Source organism: Parasteatoda tepidariorum, chromosome 2 (assembly GCF_982258835.1).
Source record: "Parasteatoda tepidariorum strain Cologne lab strain chromosome 2, Ptep-v5.0, whole genome shotgun sequence".
Classification (NCBI taxonomy): domain Eukaryota; kingdom Metazoa; phylum Arthropoda; class Arachnida; order Araneae; family Theridiidae; genus Parasteatoda; species Parasteatoda tepidariorum.
Genome location: NC_141756.1, coordinates 22907248 through 22923376, shown reverse-complemented (window position 1 = coordinate 22923376; position 16129 = coordinate 22907248). Strand labels below are relative to the sequence as shown.

General features: G+C 27.5%; 1 protein-coding gene across 2 annotated transcripts in view; it reads left to right on the top strand.

Annotated features, from left to right (window-relative positions):
• LOC107457574 (B-cell lymphoma 3 protein homolog) overlaps positions 1-16129 on the top strand; it is a 29342-nt gene continuing 13213 nt past the window's right edge. The window contains exons 1-2 of one of the 2 annotated variants that reach the window (XM_016075762.4): positions 1-227; positions 10940-11332. In XM_016075762.4, coding sequence (XP_015931248.2) covers positions 10998-11332 — 335 coding nt within the window. In that variant the 5' untranslated portion in view covers positions 1-227; positions 10940-10997. Of the gene's footprint in view, positions 469-10939; positions 11333-16129 lie in introns of both variants that reach the window. The other variant, XM_016075763.4, reaches the window with a different exon arrangement.

The following is a 16129-nucleotide window of genomic DNA, read 5'->3' as shown; positions in this document are numbered from 1 at the left end:
AACAGAAAAGCGCTTTCTCGCCAATCCTAGCGAAAATGCCGTTTTCCCCCCTTCATCCAACGGTGAATGGGGATTCCCCTGTCCGCATCATGATTAAACAACTTTCTGATGTAAACATTTTTAAAACTAAGCTTTTGACAGTCTTCGTTCTTTATTATCTGCATAGGTTTCGTTATCTTCAAGTATTTAAGAAAATTTAATCAAGCTTGTGAATTATTTCTGACCGTGTGAGTAGCATTAAGTAGTTTATATATTTTTTCCAATTGTTTTGTCGTCTCTGCATTTTAGATATTTTATTCACATAACATAATTTTAAAAAAAAAATTATTTCAATATTTTGTCTTTTTTTGTATTATTTGGGTTTTAAATGTAACTGCAGTTTCATGCGATTCTTATATTCAAAGTTATAAGGATTATTAAAGCTATTAATTGGTAGAATTATTTTTGACCAAGATAATTAAATATAACGTAAGTATTTAAAATATTTATTTGTTTTCAAATAGCAATAAAACATTAGATGCTAAGTTATAATATGGACAATTTATAGTAATAATTTGTTCTATTGTTTAACCAAGATAATTAAATATTAAAAACTTTTAGATAGTAAGATAATTAAATTATTAAAAACATTTTCTGAAATAGCATTGTAACATATACAAATTTATAAGGACAGTATAAACTATTAATAGATGAGATTATTTCAAAAAATAAATTAAATATGATTTAAGTATTAACAATATTTTTTTTTATTAAAACGTAATAAAATTTTTTATTTAAACGTACTATTAAAAAAAGTTTTGAAAGTATAAAATGTATATGCAAATATATCAAAATTATTTTTAAATATAATAGATTAACCATATTTTGTTCGATAAATTATTTCAAAATTTTTAAAAGAAAATTAGCAAAACAATTTTTATAAGAATCATTTTTAAAATAAACGTATGTTTTTAAATTAATTTGTGCCAATTTATATTTTTTAACTTTATTGCTAAGCTTATTTCAATGGTAAAAATTAAAATAAGCAAACAAACCGCAGATTGAAAACAATTGACGTATCAACTCATTGTTCGCTAAAAGTAGTTATATGGTTTGTTATTATTCCAATTTTCTTTTCTTTACCTGTGTTGTTCATAATTTGATTGATTCTTGTACAAGAGAATTCTAATTTGTTGTAATGAATGTATTTTTTCCCAAACAAATTTTTATTTTTAAATGCTTTTATTAATTTTTTTATTGAATTATTTATTTTTTTAAATGATTTATTTTTATATCAACTCCTTGTTCGCCAAAATTAGTCAAATGGTTTGTTTTCATCCGAACTTAAAAATTTAAAAAAAGTATTTTACTTTCAACTCAGCAAATCTATTTAATATATTTCTATTATTATTTCAATTTTTTTTAACGCTTAAAAAAGCATCCATACGTGCGTTTATTATACTTTTTTTTTACGTTAAGCATGTTTGAAATTTTTTTTTATTTTCAAAATTTTTCTGATATGCTCTTACAGTCGGAAGGCTTTTCAAATAGGAAACAACTATTTAACCTCATTAATTATTAAAAATGGTTTTAGTAAGCTTTCTTTTGTTATTTTAAACAGAAATAATTTTACGTATTAAAAAAAATTAAGCTTGCATAATTTAAATGAAGGTTAACTTCAGAAACTCGCGTTCGCGTGGTACTGAAAATAGGGAAATTTCCCGGTCTTATACTTCCATAAATATGATGATTCACATTTTTATTAATTAATTTTTATTTATTCTTACTTGTATTACTTGAATTTAATAACTTTTCTAGAAAAAGCTACGAACGTTAGATAAATTTTTCTTGTTTTGTTATATTAATTATCTTTATTAGTTTTTAAATAATTTTAGTGAAAGTTCCAACATTATGTATAAAATTAATATTATTTGTTTTTCATTGTACACATTTTATGATATACTAATTTTATTAATTGAAATTATTATAGATAAATCGGAGCAACGAATATGCAATTAAATTTTTTTCGAGACATTTATTTTAAAGGCGTTAGGTTTGCACTTAAAATTAGATTTCACCATAATACATGAGCTTTCACAAAACACATATTTATTGTTTACATTATAAATTTGATTTCAAAAACAATTTTACAGAAACGACGTAGTTACAAAATTTATTTCAAAATTGTTTATTTATTTTTTATCTGTATAAATATTTAAAAACATTTAATGCATGCGCAAAAAAAATCCAAGTAAATGCATCTTTTGTGGTTATTATCGAAGAATAATTTTATGCACCTAAGTATCTGATTTTTTTTTTTTTGTTATGTTTTCTTACTTGCTAAATGAGCAAAGATAAAAATATTTTCTTTTATTGCACGCTGTCATAACTTCCGTAGAAGACCATGTTAAATTATTTAATAAAAAAGTACCTAGTTTGATAACGTTTCAAAAATAAATCCAAGTAAATTTCAAAAGTTTAGTCCTAGTTTAATTTCAAAAATATTCCTAATTTCCTAGTTTAATCCAAGTCCTAGTTTAATTTCAAAAATAAATCCAAGTAAAAAAAAAATCCAAGTAAATGCATCTTTTGTGGTTATTATCGAAGAATAATTTTATGCACCTAAGTATCTGATTTTTTTTTTTGTTATGTTTTCTTACTTGCTAAATGAGCAAAGATAAAAATATTTTCTTTTATTGCACGCTGTCATAACTTCCGTAGAAGACCATGTTAAATTATTTAATAAAAAAGTACCTAGTTTGATAACGTTTCAAAAATAAATCCAAGTAAATTTCAAAAGTTTAGTCCTAGTTTAATTTCAAAAATATTCTTAATTTCCTAGTTTAATCCAAGTCCTAGTTTAATTTCAAAAATAAATCCAAGTAAAAAAAAATCCAAGTAAATGCATCTTTTATGGTTATTATCGAAGATTAAATTTTTGCAATTAAGTATCTGATTTTTTTTGTTTTGTTATGTTTTATTACTTGCTAAATGAGCAAAGATAAAAATACTTTCTTTTATTGCATGCTGTCATAACTTCCGTAGAAGACCATGTTAAATTATTTAATAAAAAAGTACCTAGTTTGATAACGTTTCAAAAATAAATCCAAGTAAATTTCAAAAGTTTAGTCCTAGTTTAATTTCAAAAATATTCCTAATTTCCTAGTTTAATCCAAGTCCTAGTTTAATTTCAAAAATAAATCCAAGTAAAAAAAAAATCCAAGTAAATGCATCTTTTGTGGTTATTATCGAAGAATAATTTTATGCACCTAAGTATCTGATTTTTTTTTTTTGTTATGTTTTCTTACTTGCTAAATGAGCAAAGATAAAAATATTTTCTTTTATTGCACGCTGTCATAACTTCCGTAGAAGACCATGTTAAATTATTTAATAAAAAAGTACCTAGTTTGATAACGTTTCAAAAATAAATCCAAGTAAATTTCAAAAGTTTAGTCCTAGTTTAATTTCAAAAATATTCCTATAAAAATACTTTCTTTTATTGCATGCTGTCATAACTTCCGTAGAAGACCATGTTAAATTATTTAATAAAAAAGTACCTAATTTAATAACGTTTCATCGAAACATTTCACTCAAAAATTTGCTTTCGTATTCGATTGGGATTTCTTGGATTGTCTAAACCAGTGGTTACCAGCAAGCGGCCCGCGAAGCCTTTTTTTATGGCCGAGAACTAAAATATATTATAGTTGTCATTTTTTTGCGGACTATTTTCGTAAAAAATCTATATGGGTTTAAAATACTTTTCTTTCGTTAAAAAAACCTAATTTCTTCGTTTCTGTGAAATTTAACATACCAACGGTGAAAAAGATTTATTTCTCAGGTAAAAATCTACTTCTTATTTTAATTTGTAATTCAATACTTTTGTTTTGTACAACTTGATAAAAGTCTGACAGTAATATTTAATGTTCCTTCAAACATAAAAGAGTCCTATATAAAATTTTGATAAAGTTGCGACCCGCCATTTGATTCTTGTTTTTAATTGCGGTCCCCGGCCTCATGTAAGTTGGAAACTCCTGGTCTAACCAACGGTTCCCAAATCATGTTCCGCGAAACTCTAAGGTTCGGTGTAGAGTTCGGATTTTTTTTTTTCTCTACCAGGTACGATTTTTCATACCTGTGATTAAATTTATAACCCATTAATTACCTTTTACCAATTTTTTTTTTTTTCGTATTTTAAGTTTCATCTCGCCACGCATAATTATAATAATTAATTATAATATTTCGTTATCATGATTATATAATTGATTGTTAAATTAATTATAAATATGATAAAAATAAGAGCTATAAATTAATAAAGTGATTTTTACTGTGATTTACAAGGCATATGATCGAATAAGTGAGAATGCCATGTCGTTTATATGGGGGCATTGATTTGCTTAGCGATAAACTTTTAAATTAAAATGGACATGTATTTAATAAATAATAATGAACATGCAAATTGGACACCTAATTAAATAGCTTAGTTTTAGGGCCCCGTTTTTTTTTTTTTTTTTTTTTTTTTTTTGCCTTGTAGAATGAGTTTCTAGATTTCTCCTCCTTAAACTATGTGTCAAAAAACATATTCTTTGTGAAAAAAAACAAGGAAAACTATTCACACAATTATTCTACAAAGCTCGCTTTGTCATACTGATTTCATTGCTTAAACTCAATGTATTGTAAATATAATTACTTTTCCCACCTCTTAAGGGAAATTCCACTTTGTTCCACTTATTTTAGGGAAATTCATCAGCTCGTTCTAAAAATTATTTTAGCTGTGCTATTTTCCATTTTAACAGTAGGTTCGCGTTGTTATATGCTCATAAGCATTAATGCATCCGGCACGAAGGCCAAGAGGTCAATGAATTTGAATAATGAAACTTTAGTTCCAATATTTTATATAGCTGTTCCTTCTTCATTTACAGGCTTTTTCTTGCTTATTTTTCCTATTCATGAATAGTATACAAGTAGATTATAATCTTATTCTAAAAAGTTAATAATAATAATGGGCAAACAATGCCAAATAAACCATCATTTTCACTTCTTTATTTTAAATGGTAATTTTTGTATTTCAACATTATTTAGATATTTTGAAAGGCCGCGATTCTTCTAGGTTTTAGAAATTGGATAATGTATTATTGTGAAACTATTAAATTTACGGACGCAGTTTCGTGCTTCGTTCCATTCTGAAAAACAGTTTTAAGAACTATCGTTTTTATCAGATAATCGATATTTTTGCCAGCTAATAAGCATATTGATGTTAAATGACTTTTCATTTCTTTTGCTTAAAAACAATCATATTTACTGAACGTCTATTTTTCATTTTAAAAAAATAAGCAACCTTTTTTTTAACGCAATACTTATTAGTTAGCATATATTTTAAGTTACAAATATGTGCAAGTAATTAATTAATTAATTAAAAATATGTGCATTATTAAGTAATACAATTACTGGATAAAATTACTGAAAACTGAATCCCTCAGACTCACTCAATCCCTCAAGATATCTTAACAATTTCGAAGCCAGTAGTTTAAATATACGACTCCGCGACTTGTACTCACTTAAAATTTCTACTAAGTTCCAAGAAAGGATTCATATTTATTAATCAGTAATTAATTATTTCAAGCTATACATAATCATTAAAGTGAAAGGCACTTTTTTTTAAATAACATTATTTATTATAACATAACAGTTGTAATATATTTTTTACAAAATAATGAAATTGTGCGGAGCCATTTAAAAAAATTGATAATTAACAATCTCACATCACTAGCGCAAACATAAGATTATTAAAAAAAAAATAATTTATTGAGTGTTAATGAACTAAGAAACTATTATAAATGATACACTAAATTCATTCTCATATTTTTTATCACCTAAATAAATTGGATTTTGCAATTTGTGAATAAAACGACGAGTTATTAATAAATCATTTATTAATCTCGTGTCGTTTCAAAGATTTTTTATGTTCTTTTTCTATAGTTCAGTTAAACATTAGGTTCAATAACTTTGAAATGTGATTAAGTAAGTTTAAGTTTGTGATAAAACAGAATTCAAATAATTTTGAGATAACCGAAAACTTCTTTTTTTCTTTTCTTTTTTAATCTACAGGATCTAATTTATAAGAGGCAGGAGTCAGAATTAAGCAAATTTTTCCAACTGTAAAATTGCTTAAAAATAATTGAAAAATTACCTTGTAAAATTGCTATTCCCATAAAAATACAATGCAAGCGCATTTTAATATTTTTAACTAACTATGCAGGGTGTCCCATAATATCTTGTAATAGCTAAAAGGGGAAAAAAGCCACTTGAAGAATGGTTATGAGTTAAATGACGGATTCAAACCGCGCCAATGTTCCTGAATTCAATATAAGTACATTTTTATTCGATTGTAAATTATATGTGTTTTAAAAATTAAATAATAATATAAAGATTAATTTAAAGTTCACTGTAATGAACTTTTATACTTTTTAACTAATTGATTATGACTTAAGAAAATAATAATTACTCTTATATTATTGATGTATAATAATCGAACAGAAATAATATTTTTATTATAATGAAATGAAATATATTTCATAATTTTTGGTAACACAGGGAAAAAGTAGTTTTATATGAATTGTTCACTGCCTACTTAGACTAATTTCATAAATTCATTAATTCTAATTTCATAAACAAAAATTGGAAAATTTGATGAAAAATGTACATTATTTCTTAAAATTCCTTTTGTATAAATTAATTAATTTATGTATATTGCAAATGAATATAAATTTATTATATAAATTTAAGTTTATTATATAAATATAAATTAAAATCTTTTAGAGGTGTTACTCTTTATTATCTAGAAATTTATTCTAAATATAAAAAGCTATAATTAATCCTAGAGCTTTGACACTTAAATTTAAGATATTTCAAGAAGTGAAACTAATCAAGATTTCACATCCTAGAAGTTATTTTTAATTTAATTTTACTCATTATTAGATTTTATTCACTTAATTTTTTTACTATTTTCTTTTTTTTATTTTTTTACTTATATTGTTGTGAAGTATTGTTTCCTTTTACAGTATTAGCCAAACGGTATTATGCAAAAAACGGGAAAAATGGTTATTTCCGGGAAATCCCTTTGGACAATTATACGAAGTGACGTGTGGAAAAACTAGGGAAATTCCCGGTCCAATAAAATGAAACCGCATTTTCCGCAACTAATTCGAAGTGAAACTTGTACTCGCTCAATATTCCCCTTTTTCATGTTGTAATAGTTGTCATCATACAATCGTCTAAAGTTTAATTTTGTAGTCATTTTTTGCTAGAAAGTGCCTATGTGAGTAAAATTTCTTCTTATTAAATTTACTATATTTTCTTTCTTTCAATTATGTAGTTGCTAATAAAACTAGCTATTCAATTTGATTTTAATTCTCATGAATGTTGGTTAATATTATTGAATATTCATGTTTGTAACTTAAAATTTAATGTATATTTTTTATTTAATTTTTAAATTTTTTTTATATATAAATGTTATATTTTTAATTGAAATTAAACTAAATTTGAAATTCAATGCGTTTATTTTGTTTAGTTATATTTTACTTTGAATTTAATGTATTTATTTATTTAAGTTCCATTATATTTATTTTGATTTAGAATTCTATTTTAATCATATTGTCTGATTAAAAAATTGCGTATTCACTAAAAAATGTAATAAATTGCAAAATTAGGAAATTTTTTTTAATAATATTTTATTTTAGTATCAAATTTTTTATAAAAAAAATATTTAACTCAATTTGAGATGCGAAAACTCTTCATTTTAATAGCGTTGAAATTATTATTTTTAAATATTTGACAAAAACTGTCGTAAGATAGAGGATTTAAATTTTTAGAAAGAAAATTAGTACATTTAAGAACGAATTAAAAATTAATGAACCAAAATTTAGATCTTACTAATAGGAATTCACAAGTATTTTAATTATATTTATTTGTTTACAGCCTTTTCAGTATTTATAAGAAATTATGCTTCTTAACAATTAAAAGAAGGAAAAAAATTGAATTACCTATAATTTATGTTACTTTCTTAATTTTTTTTTTTTTCAACAAGTGTTAGGACTTATTTTTATAAATCGTAACACTTGCAAAATAAGAAAGATTTTTCGAGGCTAGCCAAAGCAAGATAAATTATGATGAAAACAATGAATTGTCAACGATCAGTAATATAGATTTAAACTAGTAGAATCACCAGTGATTTAATTAAAAATGTGATTTAGTGCATTGAATACTTGCACTTCAGGAAGATCTCGGATACCTACACATATGTGACCCATGACGTGATCGCCAGCTGAGACTTTATAAGTAAAATTTGCTTGTTCAAGTAGAGCAAACTTTCTCCACGTAAGTTAGAATGTTAATTAGCGTAAAGTTAATTAAATACAGAACCGTATCGATTTCGGTTGAATTTATTGTTCGATGCATAATTAGTTTGTTTATGTTTTCTTCATCCCTGTCTTTGCATGAAGTAAGAAATATATAGTTAAGGAATTAAAATCTTTGTGAAGGAATATAGAATGTGTCACTTCAGAGAATTGATACATGGCGGGATTGGCAAATCTCTAAATAGAATGGAAAGAACAGTAGCTAACATAAACAAATGCCACCTTTCAACAACCCATCGGGATCGAGATACACACATTGCGTCACTTCAAGAAGATCACGGATACCCACACATTGGAAAACTGAACAGACAATTGAAAAACATTAATTTATTAAATCGCATTTCTAAGTATATCCGAAACAAATTTTGTCTTTTAAAACCAAAAGTCAGTCTCGTTTTGTACTGAAATAATATAAAAATGAGAAAAAAAATTTACAGCTGACGTTTTTGATTTAAACACTGCAGATTATATTGTTTTCTTCATTATTTATCTTGTTTCGACCAGCCTCGCTTAATCTTATTCTTTAAAGTCCCGACACCTAGTAACTACAACTGGTTATAGCTATCATACTAACAACTGGTTATACTAACAACTGGTTATAGCTATCTAAATAAGCATATTCTGATGAAATTGGGCACTTATCTGCAATGTGATACCTGCAACTGACGTAGTGTGGGCATCTCGATTCTGATTGGTTGTTGAAACGTAGTGTTTATTAACTTTAGCAACTGTTCTTTCCATTCTATTTCTAGTAAACCACACCCCTTCAAGTATCAATTTTCTCAAGTGACACATTCTATATTCTTACACAAAGATTTCAATTTTTTCACTATATATTTCTTACTTAACTCAAAGACAGATACAAAGCCGTGTAGAACATAAACAAATTATGCATCGAAGTTTCCAGGTCCACAAAACAAAAATAAATCACGGTTACAGTAGAAATGAAATACATGAGCAAATAATAAATTTATTTATTATTTGTTCATGTATTTTATAACGAATATCAAATAACGAGGAAGAATTATATTTCATTAAATTCGATGTGTGATACGGCGCTATATTTAATTAACTTCACGTTAATTATCATTCTAACTTATGTGGAGAAACTTAGCTCAACTTTAACACGCCATTTTGCTTATAAACGACCAGCAGGCGCTGACGTCATAAGTCACTTGTGTGGGTATGCGTGCTCTTCTTCTTGAAGTGCAAGTACCCAATTTCCTTTTTATTGTTAATCAAAATAAAGATTTATATGCAAATTATTTTACTAAAAACATTTACTTCTTTTCTACTTATTCTTCTGCCCAGACAAAGCGAATTCTTGTGATTCAGTAATTTTTTTTTATTGTCTATATCAATAGTAATACCCGGATCTAAATGATTCGCCTCAAAAATTTATTATATCAAATTCATAGCATATATCATAACAGTATTTATGCTTACAAATAAGTGTATTTATTAATTTAATACATTATGTAAAACAAAGGTTTTCATTGAATTTTTTTCACTAGTACTTTTTCTTTGTTATGAAATAAAATTTAAACGAAAGAAAATTGCTATGGGCTAAACTTTCCACAAAATTCTAGCAAATATGGCGAAAAATAATTCTTAGTTAAATTTTTTTTCTTCTGAAATAATTCATAAAAATATTGTGCTTTAATTTTTTTTTCGAGAGGAATTAATAAAAAAATGGACTCTTTATTTTTTATGTTAACAAAAACTAATGTTTTTGTTGCATAGTCTACTACTTTTTTTTCTGAAAGAGTTTATAAACAATTGTTCTTTCAACTCTTTTCTCTGAAAGAATTATTAAAAATTTAGTCTCCCTTATGAAAGAACTGACAAATTTTTTTCCCTTTTAAAGAATTATTTATTCTAATCTTATCTCTGAAAGAAAAAAATAAAAATAAATTAGTCCTTCATTCATTCTTTTCTGTAAAAAAAGTTACTCTTTTTTAATTCTTCTCCATGAAGTAATGTAGCAACATTCCCCCCTTTTTTTCTTTTTAAAATTTAAAAAGCATATTTTTTCTGAAAAATAAATTTAAGTAGCTATCACAATTTTTCCTTATCTCATTATCATTATCTCATGCAGTAAATTATATAAATATTGCCCCAAATCAAAATCCTACTCCTACTCAATTGGAAACATTTGATAAGGAATGAAAAGGTTTTACTCACCGATCAATAGACGTAAATATCTGTTTGAATGAGAGTTTCTAAAAATTTATCTAAGTTCTTACCAGTTTCACTAACAAAGTTGCAATATGAATTTTTGAAGTATTTCTGGGATTTATTTTTTATCACCTATGATTTGTAGAAGCTCTTTAAGAGATATAAAATGCTGAATCGTTCTGATTGTGATTGATTTCATCCAAACACATAATCTTGATGTAATATATTATTCGTTTGGATTACAAAGAATAAATAGTGAAACATCTTGGAGCTATGAAAGAAGTAAATTTATCAACCTGTTAAAACTTGAATGCGTTCTGTGTTTACTGCCATATTAAAATCCTAATCATTTTAATTTACTTTTTTAGGTTTATTTAAGCTGTAAAGATCAATTCATCTAAAACAAACAGCATTGTTAAGTATGATATGATCAGGAACACGATTGAGTTTTCTACTGTATCCGAACTGTATCTCGATAATACTCAACTTCCAGAACTGTCAAATTCAGACTCAGTAAACGTACTGCCTTCAATGGTCAACTGTGATAATTTGCAAACCAAACGCAAACACTCAGCTGTTGAGTCTTCAGCTGTTGCGATTGATTCTTTTTCTGAAAGAATCGGTGGAAGTCGTGAAGAAGTGAATCGGACGAAGGAATCACCTCGACGTTCGTCCAAAGAATCGCAAAACGTATTTAATAAGAAAGAATTAAGAATTCTCAGAATGCAGATAGCCATGATCTCAGATGCTGATGGGGATAGGTAAGCTAAAATTTCAATCTATTATGAGTCATCATTATTTACTATTATTTATTATTACACAGCTTCAACCGTGGCAGATCTTGCTTATGTTTTATAGGTCCAATAAACCTATAGGGACTTTGATTTAAACCTAGGGACTTTGATTTCTGAAGAACCTAAACAAGTTATAAAAAAATAATCAATATAATTACTATTTTTTTAAATTTGCTTTTATTTAATCTGAAAAAAAAATTGAACAAAAAAAGCATTATTTCACCCTAACGCTAGCGTGAAAATTGTAAAACACTAGGAAAAAGCCTGAAAATCAGTAAAACACTAGGAAAAAGCCTGAAAATCAGTAAAACACTAGGAAAAAGCCTGATAATTGTAAAACACTAGGAAAAAGCCTGAAAATTAGTAAAGCACTAAGAAAAAGCCTGCAAATTAGCAGAACACTGGGAAAAAGCCTGTATGTTATGGGTGCACCTGCGGCCCGCCGTCTGTTGATGTGCGGCCCGCGTGAGCTTCTGAACGCAATAAAAAAAATTCTTTTAATTTGGTTTTTGTTTAAACATTAAAAATTTTCTTTAATTAAAATTTATAATATTTACAAATAAAATTTATTATTATAAAATTTATAAATAAAATTTTAATAAAATTATTGTGAAAAATGGAAAAAGTTCTTTAAAAAAAGCATTAGTTTTTTTAGTTTTCAATAAATTCAAATAATTAAAAGTATTCCATTTTCTGAAAATATGTTAAGTGCTTAGAACACTCATGTTTTGACAAAAATTATCATGTTTGCCACTAACATGACTAAATATGCGTGCGGCCCTTTGTTAATCTGCCTGCTGTGAAAGTGGCCCTTCACTCAAAAAGGTTATGCACCCCTGCGTAGGTCATAAGACTTTTTATTAAGACGTTTAGATTGTGCTTACAAGTATGTTAATTTTAAAGTTAAGACCCATATTTCTTTCGATTGGTTCTTGAGCTGCAGACAAATAAAGAAATTTCTTAAAGCAAGATAAGATCTTATGAAAAAGAACATCTTGCGGTTTCAAATTTTTAGAGACTGACTTTCTTTTAGTGTTTAACACATTCTTTATTTCAGATTTTCGAAAAGTTAAAAAATGTAAATCTTATTTTGGACAAAATGTAATAATAATAATGATTGAACATTCAATGAGACGCCTCAAAATAAAATGAATAATTAATGATAACTAAGATTCCACTATTATAGTAATTCATTGCTTAGAAATATTGGTACGTGTTCATTTTTGGTTTATTTTAAATTATTATTATAATTTTTTTTAAATCTTTTAATTTCAACTTAGAAACCCTGTGTGTTTTCTGAAATCATTTTGCATATGAAACTAATTCGCTAAGCCCACAGGGGCCGTGGACCACCAATTGAAAACGCTTTAACAGAATTTATTTATATTAAGGCAAAGTAAATTGTTGCCTCAATAATTTAATCTGAACTCTCTCCTTTGATTTACTTAAAAAATAGGAAGCTTGACATTTTTCAATAATTTTGAAAAAATATTTAAATGATATGTTTTAGGCCCTGTGGCAGAATTTTTTCGAGCTATCTGCTACAAAACTCTGTCACTAATGTCTTTCTGCAAGATACTTAACATAATAACAAACATATATGTTACAAATTTAAAATAACAAAAGCGCTGTGATTACAAAAAAAAATTAAATAATTTTTTTTTTAATAAAGCATGTAATAATTTTTTTTATTCTAATATTATGGGTGATTCTCGCAATTTGTGGGAGAGACACACAAATAGTTTCCTTCTTCGCATTTTGTAAATAATTATCGCAATAAAAAATATAATTAAAAATCATGAAATCCGTAGTAGTAATTACCGAAAAAAAGATTAACAACGAAATCACCCGAATCGGGCTCCTCAAATGCGTGTTTCGTTTTGAGATTACGTTGTTGTAATAAATAGTATCGCATAAAAGATATCGGGTTTAAAAACCATGGAGAAATCAATAGCAATAACTGCCAAAAATTTGAGAGAATTATTGCCTCAAAAGGTAAATACTCAAATGCACGATTCGAATTTTCCATATTGTTTGAAATATATCGGGATGGTTAAAATCCACGTGAAAATCAATATCAATAACTGCCGAAAATACAATCGAAACATTACATCGATTTACGATACTATCGTCGTAAATTGAGAGCATCAAAAGTGGTTATCTAAATGCTTGATTCAAATATTACGTGTAAATTTCTGTGGAAAAGAACAATTTTTTTTTTCAAAAGCAAGAACTTAGTAACGTTCTGCGACAATGTCGCTGGAATTCTGCCGCAGGGATTTTAGTATTTATTCAAAGACTTAAACTTTGGGATTGAAACAGGGGATAAATTGATGGTCTACCAAAAATATTATTGATATTGGAGGGATAGATGGGGCCAATTATCGATCATTAAAAGAGTTGTGTAGATTTATCCAAAACGGGTGTGCAAAAAAGCCCAGTGTTGCAAGAATAAAGGGTACGCAGATTTGGATGTAATCAAATGAAGAATTCAGATGATAATAGTATATTAGAATGTATTCATTTTCTTTAGAACATAATAATTAATTTTCGTTAACCATAATTCTGAAACTAAACTAATTAAATAATAACTACCTCTTGATACTCTGTCTCTCTTAATCCAAGAGGCCCTTAAAGCAGTGTGTTCCAAACTGTGGGGCGCGCCCCCCTAGGGGGGCGCGAGACTGCTGCAGGGGGGGCACGCAGCTGATTCCAAAATATCATTTTCGAATACAAACCAAAAAAGTCGAATAGGTGTCAAAAAAATAATATTGTCACGTTTTGGTTACGAGTAAAGGACGAGTTTCCTACTTCAACAAATAAAGCTTTAGAAATTTTATTGCCCTTTGTAACATCTTACTTATGTGAAACTGGGTTTTCTGCAGTAGCTGTCTTAAAGACAAAGTATAGATCTTGCTTAAAGATTGAAAAGGAACTGAGAACCGCGATATCTTCAATGATACCACGGTTTGACAAAATTTGTGCTGAAAAACAATCTCACCCTTCACATTAAATTTTTATAATGTTGTATTAATGTTGAATTCTATTTTTTGTACTTTTGTAAGATTTGTTTTTATTACATTATATTATTATTTCTTAAAATAGATAATAATTTTTTATGTATTTTTATACATAATATTGTATATTATTTTGTAGCCCAATAAATAAATTACAATATCAGATGAGTGTTTATGAAATTGGATTGTTAGAAAAATTAAGGGGGGCACAACAAATTTTTTTTCCAAAGAGGGGGGCGCAGGTACAAAAAGTTTGGAAAGCACTGCCTTAAAGTCTATGGTGGGCAAGTCTATCCTGTTTTAACGCCAACTTGACAAACCTTAAGCCGCTTTTTTTCCCAAATTTGATTTAAAAAAATCAAGTAGAGCCGCGATGGCTCAGAGGATAGAGCGTTCGCCTTCCAATTAGGCGAACTGGGTTCGAATCCCAGTCGATACGAATTCCGCATCCGGCTTGCACCGATCACAGTGCTGACGTGACAGGGGTCTGTTTAGAAGAAATTTGGGTCCGTTAACGGACCCTTCACAAAATATCTTTTCATAAAAACGGACCCTTCACAAAATATTTTAACTTAAAAACGGACCCTTCACAAATTTGTTTACCTTCATTATTATTTTGTTAATCGAATAAACCCTTTCCAGGGCAGAAAACAAGAAAGATGTATGTAAACGAATTAAGTTTTCTCTTCGGCAGACGGTTCTTCCATTATTCGTCCGAAATTAATATTCTGCGTTCAGCAGTATAGGCTAAATACCAAATATTTGTATGATGCATCTCTTATTTAGAAGCAGCAGTTGTTGTTTATTTTTTAAAATTTAATTTTTTTAATTAAAATTTTACAGTGTTGAGCATAATCTTGTATGTCTTTACAATTTAAAAACTCCTTGAAAAAGTTTTTTTTGCAATAACGGACCCTATTTGCACAAATTCATAAAAGCGGACCCTGGTTGAAAGAATGTGAGTAATTTTTTCACAATTTCACGAAAAACGAACCTTTCACAAAATGTCTGGACAGACCCCTGCGTGAAATATCCTCAGTGGTAGACGGATCATGGGTTGGAGCCCCCTTGCCGTCAGGCTAACCGTGGGAGGTTCTCTCGGTCGTCCTCTCCATGTAATGTACCTGTAAATGCGGGTTAGCTCCATCAAGAAGTCCTCCACGAAGGCAAATTTCTCCCAATACTCAATCCAAGAGTTCCCTTGTCTTCTGGATTGGGTTCAAAATTACAAGGCTACCGAGTTGAACATTAGTAGTCGTAAACCCATACAATTTGGGTCAGCTGTTCAACGACGATTATAAAAAAAGAAATTGCAATAATCTTGTTTATTAAATTGTAGAAAAAAATATAATAATTTTTTTTTTGAAAGCATTCTTTATTTACACCATATTAATGTCAATTAACATAATCTATTTCACACCAAATACTTTCGTTCTTTTTCCTAGTTCAGATCCGTCAAAAACAAAATCTTCACTTATCGGGTTACTGAATCAAAAGTTATTCGAAATAATTCGTTTTTATTTGGCTGAGTTTTACAATTAAAACAAGAATTTTTATCAACGGAGAGAAATTTTTTTTTTTAGATAAAAGCAATAACCCCAAATTCAAAAGAACTCGTGCTTAGTACTTTGGATACATGCGCAATCAGAATTATTTACTTTGCCAACATCTGTGACAGGTGACTGCTCAAAATGTTTACCAAATGCATTAATTCTGTTATTATGAAATTAATTCTTATTTACTCAAT